This window comes from Xylocopa sonorina, chromosome 11 (genome assembly GCF_050948175.1).
Source record: "Xylocopa sonorina isolate GNS202 chromosome 11, iyXylSono1_principal, whole genome shotgun sequence".
In the NCBI taxonomy this organism is placed as follows: domain Eukaryota; kingdom Metazoa; phylum Arthropoda; class Insecta; order Hymenoptera; family Apidae; genus Xylocopa; species Xylocopa sonorina.
The window spans coordinates 7833225-7851959 of record NC_135203.1 but is presented as its reverse complement, the minus strand read 5'-3'; the positions used below and the strand labels follow the sequence as shown (position 1 = coordinate 7851959).

The 18735-nt window shown below is 53.4% G+C and overlaps 1 protein-coding gene across 4 annotated transcripts in view; it reads right to left on the bottom strand.

Moving 5' to 3' along the window:
* Positions 1-397: 397 nt before the first annotated feature.
* The window catches only part of LOC143429132 (LIM domain only protein 3), a 54527-nt gene continuing 36189 nt past the window's right edge, over positions 398-18735 (bottom strand). For all 4 annotated transcript variants that reach the window (XM_076904591.1, XM_076904588.1, XM_076904587.1 and 1 more), the window contains 4 exons: positions 7644-7755; positions 7113-7376; positions 954-1194; positions 398-676 (listed from right to left, as the gene is read on the bottom strand). In XM_076904591.1, the coding sequence (XP_076760706.1) occupies positions 521-676; positions 954-1194; positions 7113-7376; positions 7644-7732 (750 nt within the window). In that variant the 5' untranslated portion in view covers positions 7733-7755 and the 3' untranslated portion in view covers positions 398-520. The remainder of the gene's footprint in view (positions 677-953; positions 1195-7112; positions 7377-7643; positions 7756-18735) is intronic.

Sequence of the window (18735 nt, the reverse complement as noted above, 5' to 3'; positions counted from 1 at the left end):
GTTGTACCGTATATTACAAGACGTGCGTAAAACGTGCCCCTGTTCACGCGGGACGCGTCCGCGTGTACATGCGATGTGCCCGCGTCCCGTGTGCGGTTCCTATAACGTATCTTTCCATAAATTTATTCATATAATTCGCGATCACAGTGATTATAACCTCTCGACCTCTCGACCTCTCGACGATAGTCTCCACGGAGAACGTTCGATCGTCCGGAACTGTCCGTCGAGTGTCCGGAACTGTTCACGGAGACCGTGCCCCCCTGTTCTTTCCACTCCCCTCGACAAACCATCCCAATTTTCACGCCCCTATCCACACCCACCTACAGTTACGTTTTTTTCTTTTTTCCTAACGCGTCACGTGTCCGTCTCTCCGTTCATCACTCTGGTTCCTCGCGTTCACTTCGTCCTCGTCCGTACATGATGCCTCCCAACTCGCGTTCCGCCTCTCGTCGTTCGAGCGTCAACAGCCTCAATAACCGCTGAGACATCTGAGCTTCTTCAAGGGGGGTGACACCTCGTTTCAGCTGGTCGGCGCCTGCATAGACATCGGCGGCGGTTTCATCGGGCCTAACGCTGGACCCGACAGCCCGTTATTGTTCATGTCCCCGGGAGCCCTGGGACCACCCACGCCTATGGCCGTCCCGTTCACCATCGGTGTGCTCCCTGACATCTGACCCTGCGCACGTAAAATCGTCATTCTGAATAAGAACCAACCGCGAACGTCGTTTCTCTTCCTGTCAGCTACCGACTGAATTAAATAGATTAATTGATACTATAAAAAAGAACATGGTCGAAAGTGCTACGGAGCTTTGGATCGCCTCGCGAATCATTTTTCTCTTGCAGAAACCATTCGATTAAATAAGATAGAGGGATCGATGTGGGACATCGACGTTTCTACGCGCATTGGTACGCACAAAACGCTCGAAATAGTCCAGGGTGGTCTCTTAACTTACGTTCGACACGTGATTATGTTGACCCACCGACTGGCCAAGTCCCTGATGAGGTTGCAGCGGATTGTGACCGGGATGCATGTTCTGGCCAGGCGGCGTCGGCGTCGGCGGCAGTTGCCTTTTGATGTACGCCAGCGAGGCGGGTGTTTGTACTGACATATTGGCGAACGCGAGCCTCTCCTCGTAGTCGTACTCGCACAGGATTTTGTTCTCGCACAGATAGAATCGATCGCCTACGCAGAACCTGCAATCAGAAAACGAGAGGCTACTGGTGTCGCGCCGTATGCAACTCGCGCGTGTTTCTCGGTCACCGGGGTGCGCCACGGGGGTGCTCGAGCTTCCCATCACCTGTTACGTTACAGGTGGAGGAAACCAGGTCTCTCCTCTGACTCGTTTCGCGGTCAGTTTCAGCGTGTCTCGAAAAAACGTTGCTGAATCGCGAATCGTTTTAACGACTCGCGAAAAATGGGACGAAAAAAAAACAGCTGCGAAGCGAAACAAGCAAGCTGGTTCCTTTCATTCGCGATCCACCACGGTCGAGTCGCACCCTCGCTCGCTCGTCGATAATCGCTTGATTGTCGCGACGGGTAAAAAAAATGGAAAAAATAGAAATAAAATAAAAAGAGAGTCGCCCACGCGCGCGCAGAAAAAAAAGGGAGAAACAATGGCAAAGGGCGGCGCAGGGGGTGAACGATGGATAACGAGCGTATCGCAACGTGTCGGACAAATAATTATTATCGGGCTTCTGTCCGCGAGCGGTCTCACATCCGCTTTGATCCCGGTAGGAAATACGAGAGCGAAATACGAGAGCGGCAGAGTCTGGTTCGAGGTAGATACTCTCATAATCGTACGGCAAATAGAATTATCGCGTTGCGCGCGGCCGTTCCCGACGAGCATAGCTTATACCGGGTTTCGCTCGTTTCCCCCATTATACGCGTCGTCTGCTAAATGACGCTGTACTCCGATCCATCTCCTCTTCTCTCGCTCGCGCACCCTTTCCCTCAACCCTGTCACCCTTCCGCCACCTCCCTCTGCCCCTTTCTCGCTGCCTCGCGTTTCTCTGCCCGGCCATTCAGCTGACCGTCACCTGCTGGCTTCCGGTCTAAGCCACGCGAGACGATCTCTCGCCGCGACGACCGGTCTGTCGCTCTCAAGGTGCCCTCTCTCTCTCTCTCTCTCTCTGCCTCTCGTTCTTTCCCTTTGCCAATTGCCTGTCAGCTAACCGCGCTCTGCTATTTACCCTCATCCCCTCTCTTTGTGAATTTTCACTCTCCCTGGCTTTCTTCTCCTTCTTTGGGGGCCTCTTTTCGAGGGTTGGGTTGGATAAAGGGTTGATATTTCGCTGTGACCGTGAGGGTTTGGTTGGTTAAGTTAATTTGTAAGGTAAGAGGTAAGAGGGGTTGGAGGGGTTCGTAGTTACGTATTCGACTGTGACACCACCACCTCGCTACGTCAATTTGTCGCGCGACGATTTCTGAAGACGAAGTGGCCACGCGCTGCAGGGGTGGTCCGTGTTTAATAGCTCGTAGATCGACTCCGAGTTGTCGAGAATTTAAATTCGATTCGACGATATTGAAATTCCCGTACGCGTGCGTTTTCATAATAATACGGTGTGAATACGAGGCGACAAGGACTAACGATTCGCCGGGACATTCTTTCAGCCGCGCCTCCGTCAGCCTGGATCGAAGCAGATATTCCCATAGCTAGCCCCAGCCGACGGAATTATCATGTTGCACGAGTGCACTCGTTCCAGAGCCTCTCTATTATGATCGCGCGAATAATGCCGTGCGAATCCCATTCCTCTAATTCTCGCGAGCCGCGCAGCTGTCTGCCGCGACACGATACCGCCGCGCGATACTCGCCGATTTTCCACTTTCGTCTAGCGTTTTGAACACGCACCGTGCCAGATACAGTTTAATCCCCCCGGTTAATTGTTCCCGTGTGCGCCGCCATTACGTGCCAAGGCTGCCTCTAACCGGCGGAACAAACGGCGAATCAAACTCGATCCCCTTTCTACAATCGGATCATCCCCAATTCCGCCACCCCTTTGTCTCGCGCTACTTCACGCTAAAAAACACCGAAAACCTAACACCCTGTACAGCGTGTCCTTTTCGTACGTTCGCGACGACCTCGAAATCGAGGGGAGAGAAGAACGCGACGTAGCTCTGCGAGAGCGGTCCAACAACGGTGAACCGCAACAGCTCGCTTAAAGTATTAACCAGCCCCCACCGGAAGACGAACAGGATCGCAAGACTGGTCCGCGCACGGAGCGGTCCAAAGACGAGGTTTCCACTCCACGAGCGGTGAAAAAAAATTTCAATCCACGGAGAAGGCTGGCCATCTCGGATCGCTTCCAGTTGAATGTTTAACGAGGGTCGCCGTGGCGCGAGCGCGAGCCTGGCCACGCTCCGTGGACGTGGGTGAATTCGTGGAAAAATCGCACGGGGCAACGGGAAACGAGGCTGAGACACGGCGAGGCTTCCCGTAAATAAGTAAAATAACCGGTGCCAATGCGTGACCCCATTAGACTCGCTTTACGGGGACTCGTGTTCGATGCAGTCTACGACGTTCCCCGGAGCGACGAGGTCCGAGGCTCGAGCTCACCTGCGACGAAATAAAACATTCACGGACGCTCCCCGTGCCTCTGCGAATCCTTTTCTTTGAAGGGACACAGGTTTCTTGAATAAAATTTGCATACGCGCCGCGTCGCAACGGCGCGATCGCGTATCCGGGGATATGTCCACCCGTGCCTGGCGCAGCGTTACCGGTTTAATTTGCTCCGGTGCCACGCAGGGACGAGTTTCCTCCGCGCAGAAAAGAGGATTAAGCTGGGCCGGCTGCCTCGCGTCCAGCTGCAAGGCGTTGCCCGGCAAATTAACCGTATCGGCTACGTACAACCACGAGACCGTGCCACGATTAATTGCTCGTTTCTAGCGCGAGTGTAGGTTTTCGAGGCCTCCGCCGCGCGATCGCAGCTCGATACGACGCGGTGCCCACGATGCGTCCGGCTGTATCCATCGCGAGATACCGCTGTTAGGTAACTCTTGTTCGCGTTATGTAGAGTGATCGAGCCGATAGATACAGCGGTGAAAAAAGTCTCGCGAGACTCGCGGTTTCAACAACGTATTTCGAACTGGTTCCGAACTCGTTAGTCGACTTTATCGCGTCTTCTGTTATGCTAATCCGCGCTACAGGCACCTCCGATGACATTATTTTACGCGGCTGGGTATACAACCGCGTATCTAAATGAAGAGATCTTCTTTAGCTGAATTATCCCGGTGCTTCGAGACGTTTAGCGTTTCACGCGTTTCTTCGTCCCTCGAACGGGACGCGGTCCGTTTCGCGACGAGCTAATACATTACGAGAGAGAACCGGCGCGCGACATTATCGTCGAGGTAGAATGCAGAATTTCAACAAGTTCTTGTAACGATCGTGCAACGGTCTGGCCGATGGCTCGATGCGCGCGTCGCGAGCACGAAGAATTAGGGAAGGTCGAATTAGCGCCGCCACGGCGGCAAACTGCAATTTGTAGTCGACGGGGGCATTAACTGGGCGGTCGTTAAATTTGACCGGACGTCTTCTCGAGAGGATCGAAGAAACGTCGAGGGGGACGCGTATTCCCGCTTGCTAGCCGCGCGTGAAACAGCGTGTACGTGTGCGCCCGTAGGCGTGTGTGCGCGCGAGACAGGAAGCTATCCGTACACGCGACCCAAGGAGGGGCCTTGTGTGAGTGCCCCAGAGTGCGAGAGAGACATCTAATTGGATCGGTAAATCATCCTCTAACCAGGAGGGTGGTAGGCTAGGCACCGCCACCGGCAACCCTTTATTCTGTGTTATTACAGTCTAAAGTTACCCCGTGTAATTGTTGCTGTTTAATTGCAAACTCTAAGTCGTCGCGTTACACGTCGCGGCGCCCCGCGTATAATTGCCCTCCTCGAGTTCGCCCGCTCGTTTTTTACAGGCGAAATAATTGGAAGCGATCCTCCGAACCCCGCCCGCGCCACCGACTCGACGAGCCGGGCCGCGGGAAATATCTAAATCCGACCGAGAAACGCCCGGAATCGTTTCGATCCGGCCCCTCGGTACGTTCGGGGGCTTCGATCAAACGGGAATAATTGGCGAGATTGCTGCTACGCTAAATTACCAATGAAACCTAATCGACGGCAATTTCGTTCGGTTAAAGTGAAAGATGGTTCCGTGGCTCTCGCGGCTTCCACGTTGCCCAACGATTTTTCCTAACAAATTCAGCCCTCGCTCGTAGATCGCGAAGAGGCACCGAACCGCGTTCAACTCCCATCGTTAATTAGGTCACCGTTTCGTTCGCGTTCGGTGGTGTAACGCGTTCAGGAACGAACGATTCCGCGAATCGAGCGAACCGATCGCTATCGGTCTCCGGGTTCGCAGTGAAAGGGCGTGGAGGGGTGGAAGGGTTCGCCAGCGAGCCGCAAGAATGTCGCGTGTGTGCGCAACACCGTGCAGACCGATGGTAGGGGGTGAAATCACGAGGACAAAGGCAGGTTTTCGTTGATTCCGTCGAAGTCGGTTGCGCCGCGGTGAACGCGACGATGCCTTGGGCATGGCGGCGCGGCGGCACCGCCGCTGCCCGTTCGCCGACCCATTGTCGAAGATAGACAATGCCGCGCGATAAAAACGTAAAATTGATGCTCTTTTGTTCGCATTGTTTGAGAAGCTGTACAACGTTTGTCGCACGCCTGGACGAGCCACTGTTATTGGCTCCAAACTACATTCTCCTGTTCCGTTTCGCCTTCTCTATCGGCTCTGCCCGGCCCCGCGCCAACCCTGGCGACCGTACCGCGCGCGTCCATCGCGTCCACCCTTACGTACAATCCCAGATCGCCCGCTCGCTTTTGCTACCCTCGAAACCTTTCGTTTCGTCGATAAGCCAGGCAGCATTGTGCTCCGCCACGGTTCCGTGGTTTCGTCGCTTTACATTGACCGCTACTCTCGAGAGCTTATTCTTCCGCCGCCTAGTCTTCGAGTCACCCTCGCGCCACTTTTATGCGCCTGTCTTTCTTTGTTTCTCTCTCTCTCTCTCTCGTCGTGGTATTGTTTCTCGTTTCTTGTCGTCGTCCTCGTCGCAGCTCAGCCAGCGGCCCGTTGGCTGGCGTTGGAAGGCACGCGAGTCGTGACCACCCGGAGACGACGGCTGGACGAAGTCGCGAAATTACTCGAGGCTCGTTACAGGCGGCAATAAAATTTCACATCCGCGGCAAATTACTCGCCGCTGTGTCCGTTGTAATTTACGCGTCAGATGGCGGACCGGATGACCCTGGGGTGGGGGATCGCTTTGAGCCAAATTGCGGGACTTTAATAAAACATGAACACCGAGAGGAACAGTGGGGAGAGAGCGCGCCGCGGCGGCGGAAAGAAGGGTGATCGCGCCAAGGACGAGAGAACGATCAACGTAGGGATTCGAGCCGCGTTTAATATCACCGAGATCGAAATGACCCGCTAACGAGTTCGCGAAAGTTGTATTACTTTTTCATTTTCGAGGGACGCGAGCACGGTCTACCCTGCGCGTAGAATTGGCTGAACGAGCGACCGCGAATACCCGCGTCCGTCTCATCGACCCGTCGCGAAAGTCGCGAGCTCCATTCGGCATTTAGGGACCGCGTCCCGACTGGCCGCGCCGCGCAATATGATACAAAAATGTCAGCAGTATCTGGATAATTATATAACTGGTCCCAGGGGATCGAGAACAGGCGGGAGGGGCGAACGAGGACGGACGCGACGAGAAGTTGGCCTCCTCCTGCGTAGAATGCTGGCGCAAGCGGAGAAAGAGGTCGCGACGGATAGAGCACGGGGTGATTTCCCAGCTGACCTGTAAAGCAACTCCCGGGCGGACTGTGACTCTCGCAAACCAGTATTCCCGTTTCTTTCCTTTCGTCCTCTGTATTTCTCTCCGTGCCCCGTTCCCCTAACCGTCGTATCTACGCCGTCCACCCACCCCCCAGGCTCGTCTTTGTTACTTTTGCATGCGTACCCGTCCCCTTTTCTTCGTTCGGGTCGACCGTTTCCTTCGTTCATCCTCGACGGGGGGTGAAACAAAGGGGTGGCGAACGGCGCGAGAGCGAAAGAGTTAACCGAGAGACGCGAATGGAAATCGTTTCGAGAGGATTCTCGTTTCGACTAACAACTTACCGATGAGTACACTGTTGGCAGGCGAAACAGTCGAGGTGATAGACGTTCGCCCTCGCCTTCATCACCATCTCGTACGGCGGTATGTGCTTGTTGCAAACCGCGCAGTGCCCCGGATTCCCGAACAGCCTGAGGTAGTCCCTCTTACAGAGGATAAGGTTGGCCCTGGTGAACAGACTAGAACCGACCTCTCCTAACCTACAGTCGCAGCACCCGCACTTCAGACAGTCCTCGTGCCAGAACAGGTCCATGGCCTTGAGGAGATACCTGAAGAACCGACCATAGTTTCCGTTCTTACCGACCAGTAGTCTACCACTTTCGGGGCTGATCTTTCGCCGCGATTTCTCGAGGAAACTTATCCCCTTATCTGACGTTACTCTACTCTTTTCAATATTCTTACGGTTATCTTATGGTTAAGTAAGCTAAGACTGTAGTTTTTCATATTATTTTGCTTCTATTTGTTTCTTATTTCTTTTTTTTTTTTTTTTGCGAAGGAAATTTATGGAATGATATTCGTTGTAACCGACGTCTCACCTTTCCGTGATCGCTTTCCCGCATCCAGCGCATTCCTGTTGCGTGGCGCCATTTTTACTCGGCTCCGTCTTGCTCACGTCCATCGTCATCGTGATTTCGGCTAGAACGGTCTCTGTAACACGTAACAAGAACGTCGACTCGTTAAACCCGCGACATCGTGAATCGTGTCTCCCTGCCATTGTGCAGGCGTAACAATGCCGCCGCGCAGACAGAGCCAGGCGCGTAATGTACACGTATGTACGCCGTGATAATAAGCGTCTGCTAAGTGGCCGACAACACGCAATAACGATCCACGCTAATTGGACCGGTCGTCTGTCGCCGCGCGCTAAATCTCTCGTGCCCGTATCATTCGAAGGATCAACGTTCAACGCGAAGTTTGGCATAGTATTATACTTCGAGGGGCCATCGCCTGGCTCTAATTTTCAATTAGCAGTTAATTAGGACCCCGGCGAGTATCCGAGCGAATTCGTAGAATTTATGGAACGACGAATTCTCGATCGTATCGATCGCTTCGAAAAAGGGACGCGCGCTTCAGAGAAATTGAAGAAGAGAAAAGGAGATTGCGTTCGTGGGGCCATCGTCAAGTTCGAAATAAACGATGCGTCGAACCAGACTGGACCAGTTTGATCGGCGGATACTCGATCCCCGATGCACGGAAACGTAGTTAGGCTCGAGAGCCGGCGCAGCATCCGATGGCCGCGTTTCAAAGATCCACGGCGACGTGGAGACGGGGGACGGCGGGAGCATCGATCGCGGGGAACCGTTCGAACCTCGACGTGGCCCGGCGCCGGTGAGAAGCGGTTGCGAGTTACAAGAGAGCAAGGGAGTAAGAAAGAGAGAAATAGAGAGACAGAGAGAGAGAGAGAGAGAGAGAGAGAGAGAGAGAGGGAAGGAGAGAAAGTAACACCGACAACCACATTCGTAGGAACGAGCGCGTTCTAAAGGCGATCCGAGGGAAGGAGGACGGCCGGCTAAAATGGTGAGTGGCTGCACGGCGTGGCGCGGGGGCTTAATTAATTAGCCGGATACTTTGAGTAACAATCCATTATTACATACAAACATCCTCGGCCCCGGGGCCGAGCTGTAGCTTTATGCTGCTAATTGGCCTTCTCAAAGCTTGGAGACCCGGGCACGAGTTATAAACGCCACTCCTCTAACTCGCCAGCACCCCGGCTCCATCCCTCTCCGCCAACCTCCCCATCCCTCCGTGCCCCTCCGCCGCCCCCACCCGCCATCTGTTCCCTTCTCTCTCCCGCTGTCGCGTTTATCGTCTCCCTCTGGCGAACCGTTTGTCTCCGTTCCTCTCTTTCCCATCCGCCACCCCTCTCCGCCATCCCCCCGTGTCCTCCCCCGTTGGACCCGCCACCAGCACTCGCGCACTTTGCGATGCACGTAAAACCCATACAACGGGGCCAGGCCACGGATACGGATACGCGGAACGCGGCCACACGCACGTAAAAAGCGAGGGTGACAGCGAGCGTGGGTGGTGGGATGCGGACGGTGGGAACGAAGAGGAACAGCTCGACTCGACGGGGATGGTGGGACGGGGGCCAACAGGAGTACGGGGCGGAGGGTCTCGCGGATGGAGGGAACGGGAGATGAGGGAGAAGGAGGGCAGGGAACACACAGGGGGTGAGGCGGTGCAAGAGGAACGACGGATAGCGCTAATAACGCGCTCGTGGCGCAAAAAAAAAAAAAAAAAAAAGGAAGGAGTATAATTGCCAGCCCTCGTGGCAGGTATTTTTCAAATAGGACCCCGTCCGTTAATTGGAGGGCAAATTAAAGAGGCGCCGCGGAGGAAAAAAACATCATCCCTCTACCCGCGTATCCCCTTGGCCCCCTCTTAGCGTGCCCCACCTACGCCTACGGTATCCGAGAGACGCCTCGCGATTCGTCAAACGATCTTGCGTTCCTCCATTTTTTCTACGCATTTATTTTTCCTCGCCTATCCACGCGTCTATCCTCTTCTAACGACTCTCTGCCCGTCGTAACCCTCTCTGCGTCGACAATAGCACCCTTCGATGCCACGTCGATCGACAGGATCGTCGCGGGGTTAGAACGCGAAACTACCGTCAGAGGGGTGGCTGAAAGAATTTGAACCGGGTAAGGGGACGAAGAATTTCGCGCGCCAAGTCGAACTCGCGCGAACGGACGCAGATCGTCCGGAAGAATCGTGACAAAATGAAGAAGGGAATCCTGCGTGCGGTAACGCGTGCCGATCGAACTCTCCGCACGGTTATTTGTCAGGCGCACGCAATATCCAACTCCGTCGCGCGTTATCGTTATCGGTGCCCCGCGTCCCGATATGATGCGCTAGATAAAATTTAATTAATCCCGTCAATTTACTGTCCCATTATTCAGCGACAATGCGCAACGGTGCATCGACGGACGGCTGACCGCGCCGTCCCGACAATTCTGATTTACGCGTTCCCGCGCTACGAGGAGCGTGGAAGAGAAACAAAAATTCTTTGGAGCGCCCACCGCTGGCCCACCGCGCGGAATCGTTCTCGCGCAAGGAACATCTTACACGAGCCGAAGGGACCCGTCGTCGTATCCCGACGAGAACGCAATCGTAAAGTGAAAAGTTGATTTATGGAGGGGTCGCGCACGGGGGGAGGCCATCGTTTCCGCGCCGACTGTCTTTCGTGGTCGAAGAAATCGAGCGACTCGTGGGAGAGCGTGGACCGCGTCGGCTGTAGGGTTGGATAGGCCGGGGATATTCGATCGACGAATCGGTGATGGGAACGAGTTTTTATTCGGTCAATATAAGGAGGCGGCACCCCTGCGAGATTACGAAACTGCCCTAACGGTATTATAGGATAGCGTGGCGGCCTCGCGAGCGATGTCGTCCCGAAATACGCTGTCGCTACGGACACGGGGCTGGCGGCTGGTTTAATAAAAATGTCAAATATAAAATAGCCGGCGGGGACGGACGTTTAGGAAATAAATAAATGTAAAAGACGGGGGTGGGAGGGAACGGTAGGGAACGGTTTTGATGTAGTATAGGGCCGTGCGGGGCGGAAGGGTGGAAGGTATTATTTGAGAGGACGAAACGAATTTGTCCGTAAGAGAATGGGCTTCGTATCATATGTTACTTGGTATCAGGAGGGTTTGGAGTGAACTATTAGATATGGACGTGAAAGAACGCGAGCGAGCTGCTGTACGTACAAATGAAAATTAGCTGGACAACCAAAGTGAAACTCGTCGATCTCGTTTGAATCACCTGATCGCATACCAGTCTCCCGTTTCAGGTTGCAGGACCGCGTTCGCGCTGCAATATTGACACGCAATTAAGAATAGCCTGGTACTTGTCCGGATTCCAGCGCGTACCGAGGGACTCTGTTTAATTGTGTTCAGCGTCGAAGCAATTAGGCGAGTAATTTCACGCGTATCCCTTATCCACTGGTGGTACTCGAAATATTTCGTGGGCCACGCGAGACGCGTCGATCGAATGTAAATAAGAACGTCGATCGAGTCGAGCCGGCGATGATACGAGCCGATGGGTTGGAAGAGGCACGCGAGAAATAAATGCGCGAGAAGGTGAAAACGGCGAGGAGAGCCGTGAGAGGAAGGAGGGCGCGCGCGAAAGGGGTTGAAGCGAAATCAGAACGCACCCTCGTCCTCGTCGAGTCACGTTCCGCATCTTGCCGCGTGTCCTTCCAGCCGTGGATCGAGCGGGTGGCGAGAGAGTATGCACGCACGCGGAGCGCAGGATAGGGCAAAGTACAGGGCACGAGGCGGTGCATAACACGAGGCGGCAGGCACGACTGCAATTTCGGGGTTTAATAATGATCCCAGCCGACGGCTCAAGGCTATATCCCGTGTCATTATACTGTGAAGTGGAGAGGCTGCTAATTAGTCATTAGCGTAGGAAAAAGACACCTTCAACGGGCTTGGTAGGTACAGGACGGGCAGCAACCCCATCCGACGGACGGTGGTGCACAGGTACGGCAAACTTGAGCAAACAGGGTGTAGCTTCTAGCCTACGTCTAATTGGACCCTAGCGACGTAAGTTCTACTAATTGAGACCAGGCCTGTAACTATCAGCCGCGCGACAAGGGCCTTCGTAAATTCGCCGAGGATCGACGGTCGTCGGTGTGCGTGTATATCGTTGCGAGCTACGAGCACAGGGTTGGTTTCGACGCGCGGACGTCTCCTATCTTGGAACACGGTACTTTCGCCAGGGGAAAAAAACAGTATCGCGCGGATTAGCGGAATCTATGGAAGGACGAGGCGAAGTAACGGAAGCGGCGGAAGTTGGAGGAAGAAGTCGCGGCGAGGAATACCTTCGGACGAGGTCGGATTACCACCGCGGAGGCCGAAATTTTTCGTATGCCAAGTGTTTCGTGAACGTCCGCTCGGCCGTGCGCCACTAATTTGCATCGTGTATCTATGCATATATTTCATGGTCTAGAAGTTATTAGTCTCGCTCCAGTAAGCGCGATACAGTTTGCAACCTATGACTAATTGGAAGTCGGTAACGTAGCTGCAAGTTTCGTTAATTGAGACGACCAGTTTAGTAACTACTAGAGAGCGCACGAAGGGCGTTCTCGGGGAAAGGAAATTTCTCAAGGAGAATTCGAATCAACCGGCGAGCCTTAATTTTACCCCTGCTACCACACGCTACTCTGCTTACCTCTCCCTCTCTCTTCGTTTCACCTCCCACCTGCAACCCTAAACGGAGCTACCGCGAACGCGAACGCGTTCGTTCGCCATCGCGCGCGAGATTAACGTTTAATTAAGCATCGCCGCTTAACTACTGCTGGGCCGTGCGTTGATTTCGTCAGTCATAGTTTCCGGCGATATAAAACGAAATCGCCGGCTGATACGCCACTTTCGAAACCAGGCTCGTCCAATTAACCGACGCGGCGCGAGGACGCGCTTAATCGTCGCAATTATGGGCGCCGCCTCGAAATTTCGACCCGCCGCTCGGCAGGAGGGTGGTTGAAGCTCGACGCGAGGGTGCGATCGTTCCGCGCGCGGCGCGGCTCGAACGCCGCGGATCGGTTCTTGATCTTTTAACGACGCTCGCGGGACGAGAGGGTGGTGGGAACGACGCGAACGACGGGGGCGGAAAAGAGGACGATGGCGTAACAAACGCAATCGAGCGATGCTCGACGAGGCGAGCCTTTCTAAGAAAGGTCCTCGAGATCCGAACAACGCGACGAATCTCCGACTGCTGCACGAGAAGACATATAAATTTCACAGCGGTCGCATAACGAATCCGCCGAGGGGAAGAAGAGGCAACCAAGGGACGCGAAGCTGCGCGAGGTGAATGGAGTGGATGGGATAGAAAGAGAGGAGATGGAAAAGTGAAGGAACCGGCGGAGCAGCGGCTGAGAAAGAAAGAAGATCGATAACTAGGAGAGAGAAAGAAGGAGAAGGAAGATAGAAGGCAGAGGTAGAGCCAAATTTTAATTTCACCCCTAACAAGGGAAGGTACGGAGCAGGGTGCTCCTCGGCCCCTTCAGGACCATGCTATTCCATCCTTCAGAATCATTATATCGCCAATTAGAAGATAGCGGAGCTCGCCGACGCCTAACAAGCTTCCTGGGGAGACAGATCTACTCCCAATCCTGCCGTTATACGCGCAGGCAACCATATCGGCGGTGCTGTTTTCGTAGTGAGAGCTCGTTATAAAATATTCTTCTCGCTGCTGCTCTCTGTCCTTCCCTCGTCCCGGCTGTCCACCGTCTCTCCTCGTCCGTGTCTCTCCTATCTCCCTGTTCAGATATTTTCGAAGCATCGCGATAATTACCCAGTAACTACGCTAACGATTATTGTCGCGAATAACCGCGGAATTCCCACCCCTTCCCACGCTGCGCCCGATCGTTCCGCTGTTTATTCAACCTCTATTGAATTAAAGAAACGAAACGAGCCGTACGAGCGAGCCGAGCGAAAGAAGGGGGCGAAAGATCGCATTGGGAAAGGAAAAGTTCCAGTTGGAGGTGATAGTTCTCCAGCGTTTATTTCTAATTTCTTGCAACGTAACTTCTTTCGACGAGTCTGTTCGATATTTTTTCTTTTTTTTTTTTTTATTTCTTTATCCCAGTCGTTGAAAAAGTACAACGCGTACCCACGCGAAACGTTTCCCGTTTGACGGTAGACCCATTAAATCGTCCTCCCAGAAACGAGGATCGCGCAACGCCACCTACTACCCTCCTTGGACGACGTATCGAGAGACGACAGCCTCGCGGCTGCTGGGAAAAGTGAAATGGAATTGTTCGATGGTACGAAGAATACGGGGATAGATAGTAGGTGGATGCGCGCGGATGTCGCCGCGGATAGCGGAGAACGGAATTCAATTTAAACTTATTTTTGTTCCTACGGTTGATCCGAAAAAGTGATCAATTTAAATAAGGAAATACAAAGTAAAATCGCTTCCCTCGATCGATCGTTCGTAGCGATTTTTTCTTATTCCATGCTTCTAACCTTGGTATCGTAGCGTTATTCTTAATCGTCACTCCACGCCAAGCCGATCACTTTAGTGCACGACGTCTGGGATGCTGTCCAAATTGATATGTCGAAGTTCAGGCGAAAATAGATCAATTTTAAGTCATCGTTTTGTTGGTCTCCATTTAATTAATTGATTCTCATGAAAATTACATTCTTTGGAGTATTTTTATCGTTTGCGATATTTCGTCGCTGAATAACTGTATCGTTTTAGTCTAGAAATTATTTTTATTCCGTCAATTAGCGCGATAAGTTTGGAACACCCGCGGGAAATGGCTGACTAACGCTTAGTTCAATCTACTTACGCTCTCTGAATCTACTTACGGGGGCTAAGTCTACTTCCAATCTACTTACAGTAGTTGAATCGCCGCGGCCTTTGTCAGATACCTGTCCCATTCACAATTTCAGGATAGATCGGAAAGACCTAATTTCAAGAATAGTTTCAAGGCGTACATTTATTTCGAAACTCTATTTCCACGCAAACACACAGATAAATAAAAAACATATAACACTCTGAACAAAATCCCAGACTTCGATGACAAGAATGATAAGAGGATGTTGAAAATTCAACAGTGTCGTTCTCTTACGCGCACGTTCGATCGTGGCGATTGATTTTGACGTTTTGAACGTTTATTAGTTTCCATCCTGGATTTATTCGGACCTTCGAGCCGGTTAGCCCCGCAATGTTTGCCGTCCGAAGTCCGAGCAAAATATTTGCGGTGCAAAACGGTCGCTCTGAATATTCCGTCCACGGCGGGTGAGAGGTCGACCCGATGACACAGTGGACGCGTGTTTCGAATTTCGCGATCGCCATTATCGCGGCGCGGGGCCAACATACGCGAGGCCGCGCGAGCGCATATTTATTAATAAGGTTTCTCCATTGTCGGCCGAAGGACCATTCATTTGGCGCGGTCGCTCGCGCTACCGCCTGTAATTAATAGTCGATGCGGCGATAAAACGCGAAATTAATTACGTCGTACGATGAAGAATAGCGCCGCGACCCGACGTGGTTTACAGCGTCCGCGTAATCTCGCCGATGATCGCCCAAATTCGTCGCATCAACGATCGACGATCGTTATCCCCCGCCATTGCCGATAAATTCGTTTCGAATTTTCAACTCCTCTTCACTCGACAATCGTATAGAAACACTCTAAACAATTTCGAAAACGATACGAACATACAGGCGATCAGTGTGATTTCGAAACGACGAGAGTCAGCTTAAGTCGATCGACACCCCTCGCAATCGAGAAGCCACCCCCCTCCGTTTTCCATTTCACCAGTCCCCGCTAATCGGAACGACAAGAATGTTATGGAAGAAAGTTCGCGTACGCGCTTCAAAGTCCTCCCAAGTCGGGGTAAAATCGACGCGGCTCGGCAGCGCGATACACTTTTCTCGGGTAGGCAATATTCATAAATCACCCTTCAGCCCACCCCGGGCATTCTCCTCTGCCCCTCTTATATACGCTTAGAATAAGCACCCCTTTCCCTGATAGAGGGATGCAGCGCCGGGGTCAACTCCCTTCCCCTTCCCCATCCTCCGTCGTGCCGGAGAAAGGCCGGGCAACGACGGCGGGACGAGAGGAAACGAAGCTTTCTGGCGGAAAAAGGAAACTTCAGAGATGGAACGAAAGGGACGGTGGCGAAGGAGAGAAAAAGAGAGAGAGAGAGAGAGAGAGAGAGAGACAGTTAGAAAACGAAGGCTACGGGGCTGTGTAGTCGAAGACGGCGTTACCCCGTGTGCTACGGGACTCGTTGAGAGGGGGTGGTCTCAGATTCTATTAAGATCTCAGTAAGTCTTGTTACACGGAGAGGCCACGCCGCAAATCTCGCAATAAAACAGCCACCGGTATAACACCGATTCGTGTACACCGTCTAGCGAGTCGAGGGGTGGAAGGAGGGTTGACTGTCGGTTCTGGTGCTTGGTCGCGTCGACGACGCCGGCGTCGCCGCCTCCTCGCGTACGTTGCCAAACGCTACAGGGGGTACGTTGCCCGCGTGGACGCGGCACGTAGACGAGCATCGGAAACGGAAGTCTCGGTTAATCCCGGGAGAAAGCCGCGGCAATCGGTTATCCGACCAGTTCCCCTCGAACGACTTTAAATCGCTCGCTCCTTTGATTTAAGCAACCCCTGAACTGCTGGCTGACTCCTGCCAGATTCCTTCTTCCTTTTTCCTCAAACGAGAGAAGGTTTCGAGGAAAAAATCTACGACTCGTAGAGAAAGCCAGTCGGCTAAGTAAATTACATTAAACGATTCATCGAATTGCGGTTGCTCGCAGCAGGGGTTGTCCCAATCGGTGAAGGTGTCGCGTGTTTCGATGAAAGTTTCTCGAGGACTAACGCGGAACCGTACGAACGTACGAGGCAATGAACGCTTAAAAGGTAAATATGAAGATCGATGACGCGAGCGTGGGAAGGAGCGGTTAAGGAGAAGAATCGCGCGCTGCAGAGGATCGAGCGAGCCGGAAGGGGGATGGGATCGGGGTGCCTCCGGGCGAGGGTCCGAAATCAATCAAAACATTAATTGAAAGAGCCGAGAAGACAACGGCGCCCGTTCGGCTAAGGCGGTAGCTACGGATGGTCTTGATAATCGAAAGATATCCTGGCCAATAGCCGGCACGCCCGACCAACGACCATCGACGGGGGAGCGAGAGGGTGGCCAGGAAGCGACGGACAAACAGAGAGATAGGATAGAGAGGGCTACCTACCGGGGAACGAAGTTTCTTTCTCGGTTCGTTTGTGTTTGCCGGGACGTCGAGGAAGAAGCGGGGAAAGAAAATTCGCGGCACGAAGAGTAGGAGACGCGAGGGGGGGACGCGAGGCGCCGATAGCGAGAGCAGTCCTGTCGGGGAGATGCGAGAACCGTTTAACAATGGGAACAAAGTCTTTTTAGACCGGTGACACGAAACGGGACGTCATTGTTCGCGGTTTAGGGCGCGGAAACCCGTCCACCGCCACGCGAATCGTCGCCCTATCGAGGCGGACACGTAAGGTGTACCTCATAACGGATCGTACGTCCGCGTACGCGACCGGGACCGCCGCCCCAGCGGCCGGATGGACCAAAAGGGGAGACAGAAAAATTGTTTATCGGCCCGATAAACTCGATCATTCGGGTCGGTTGATTCGATTCGTTCGTAATGTACCGCAACCGCTGCTAATAGTACACGGACAGTTAATGAACGCGATCTCTATTCAATTGTGGACCGACGTTATTAGTAGAAGCGAGCGTAGCCGCTTTATTAATTAATGAATCGATTTTAGTCGGTGGCCGGTTAATTATTCAACGTCGGTCGGCATTGGCGCAACTGCAAATGGTTCTTTAATGATCGAGAGGGGGGCCAACGGTATTGCGCGTCGCCGCTCGGCCCTGTCCGTTCTCTTCGACCTATTCTACTGCCCGTTGCTGATCCATCGCGCGTTACGTCCGATCGAACAGTTACGCGAAATCCTCACCGGAAACGGTCCGCTGTCCACCGCAATCCTCTCCTCCGGGACCCACGGACGCTCTTAAAACTCGCGTAAATCCTTCATTACCTTGCGTCCGACCAACGAAACGAATTACAAAGTTCGCCGCGCGTGGCCGGTCACGGTTCGTCCGCTAATGGCGAACGAAGGGTGGCAGATGAAAAATCGAGTCGATCTACGGATACGGTGACCTTTCGTGAATCAATTCTCGCGGAAGATATTTACGAGATAGCGAGCCGCGGTCGGTCGAGCCAGCGGGGAGGTATTAGAATGGTCGTGTGTTCCTGAAAAATCTTGTAAATGGGATATCGGGGGCCGACGCCCAGAAGGACTCGGCACTGCCACCTGGCGGAGTGCCCAAGGACCCGCGGGAAGCTTCAATCGCCGTAAAAGCAACGCCTCTGGATGGGAAACGGGAAACGGCGGGGAAAGGGCGAGGGGTTAGAAGTTAACTTAGAAGCTCGCGGGTGGATCGCGTGGACGGGACGAGGACGAGGAACTTGAACCATTGCCTGGGTGGAAGAAGCGAGGGAGATAGAGAGGTGAAAGAGTGAGAGAGAGAGAGAGAGAGAGGTCGAAGAAGAGGAGAAAAGGATATAGCGTGCGATGGTCAGTCGTGGAGATACACGTTCGACCGGTGCACCCGACTTAAGAGGATTACATTTGATATTTCGATCGGGCAAAGTGGCTTTTTATTGGACATTCGCCTCGGAATTATCGCTGACGCGTGTCGAACGACATTACGCGCGGCCGGCATTATTAAATTATATCGCAACTGACGGTCCCCTATAATTTCCACGGCATCGTCGACAGATACCTCGCGCGAGCGTATCGTGCCGACGCCGCCGCCGCCGCCGCCGCGAAACGATCAGAGATCGCCCGTAAAGATATTCAGCTGCCTTCCAAAATCAACCATCGGCCTTGCACCGTCCCTGCACCGCGCGCGGGAGAGGGAAATGAAAAGGAGCCGAGAAGAGGGAAAGTAATTAAACGTTAATTGCGATTTTTATCACGATCCGGTGCGTAAGCGCGGGCACAGGCTGCAGCCGGGCACGGATTCAATCGGAACGAGGGTACCAAGTACGAGGAGACGCGGAGGTTGCTCCGCGAGCTGCAACGGTGAACGCTGGTCACGGCGCGCGTCGCTTCTGCGACAGCGGCATCGGTGGCGGCGC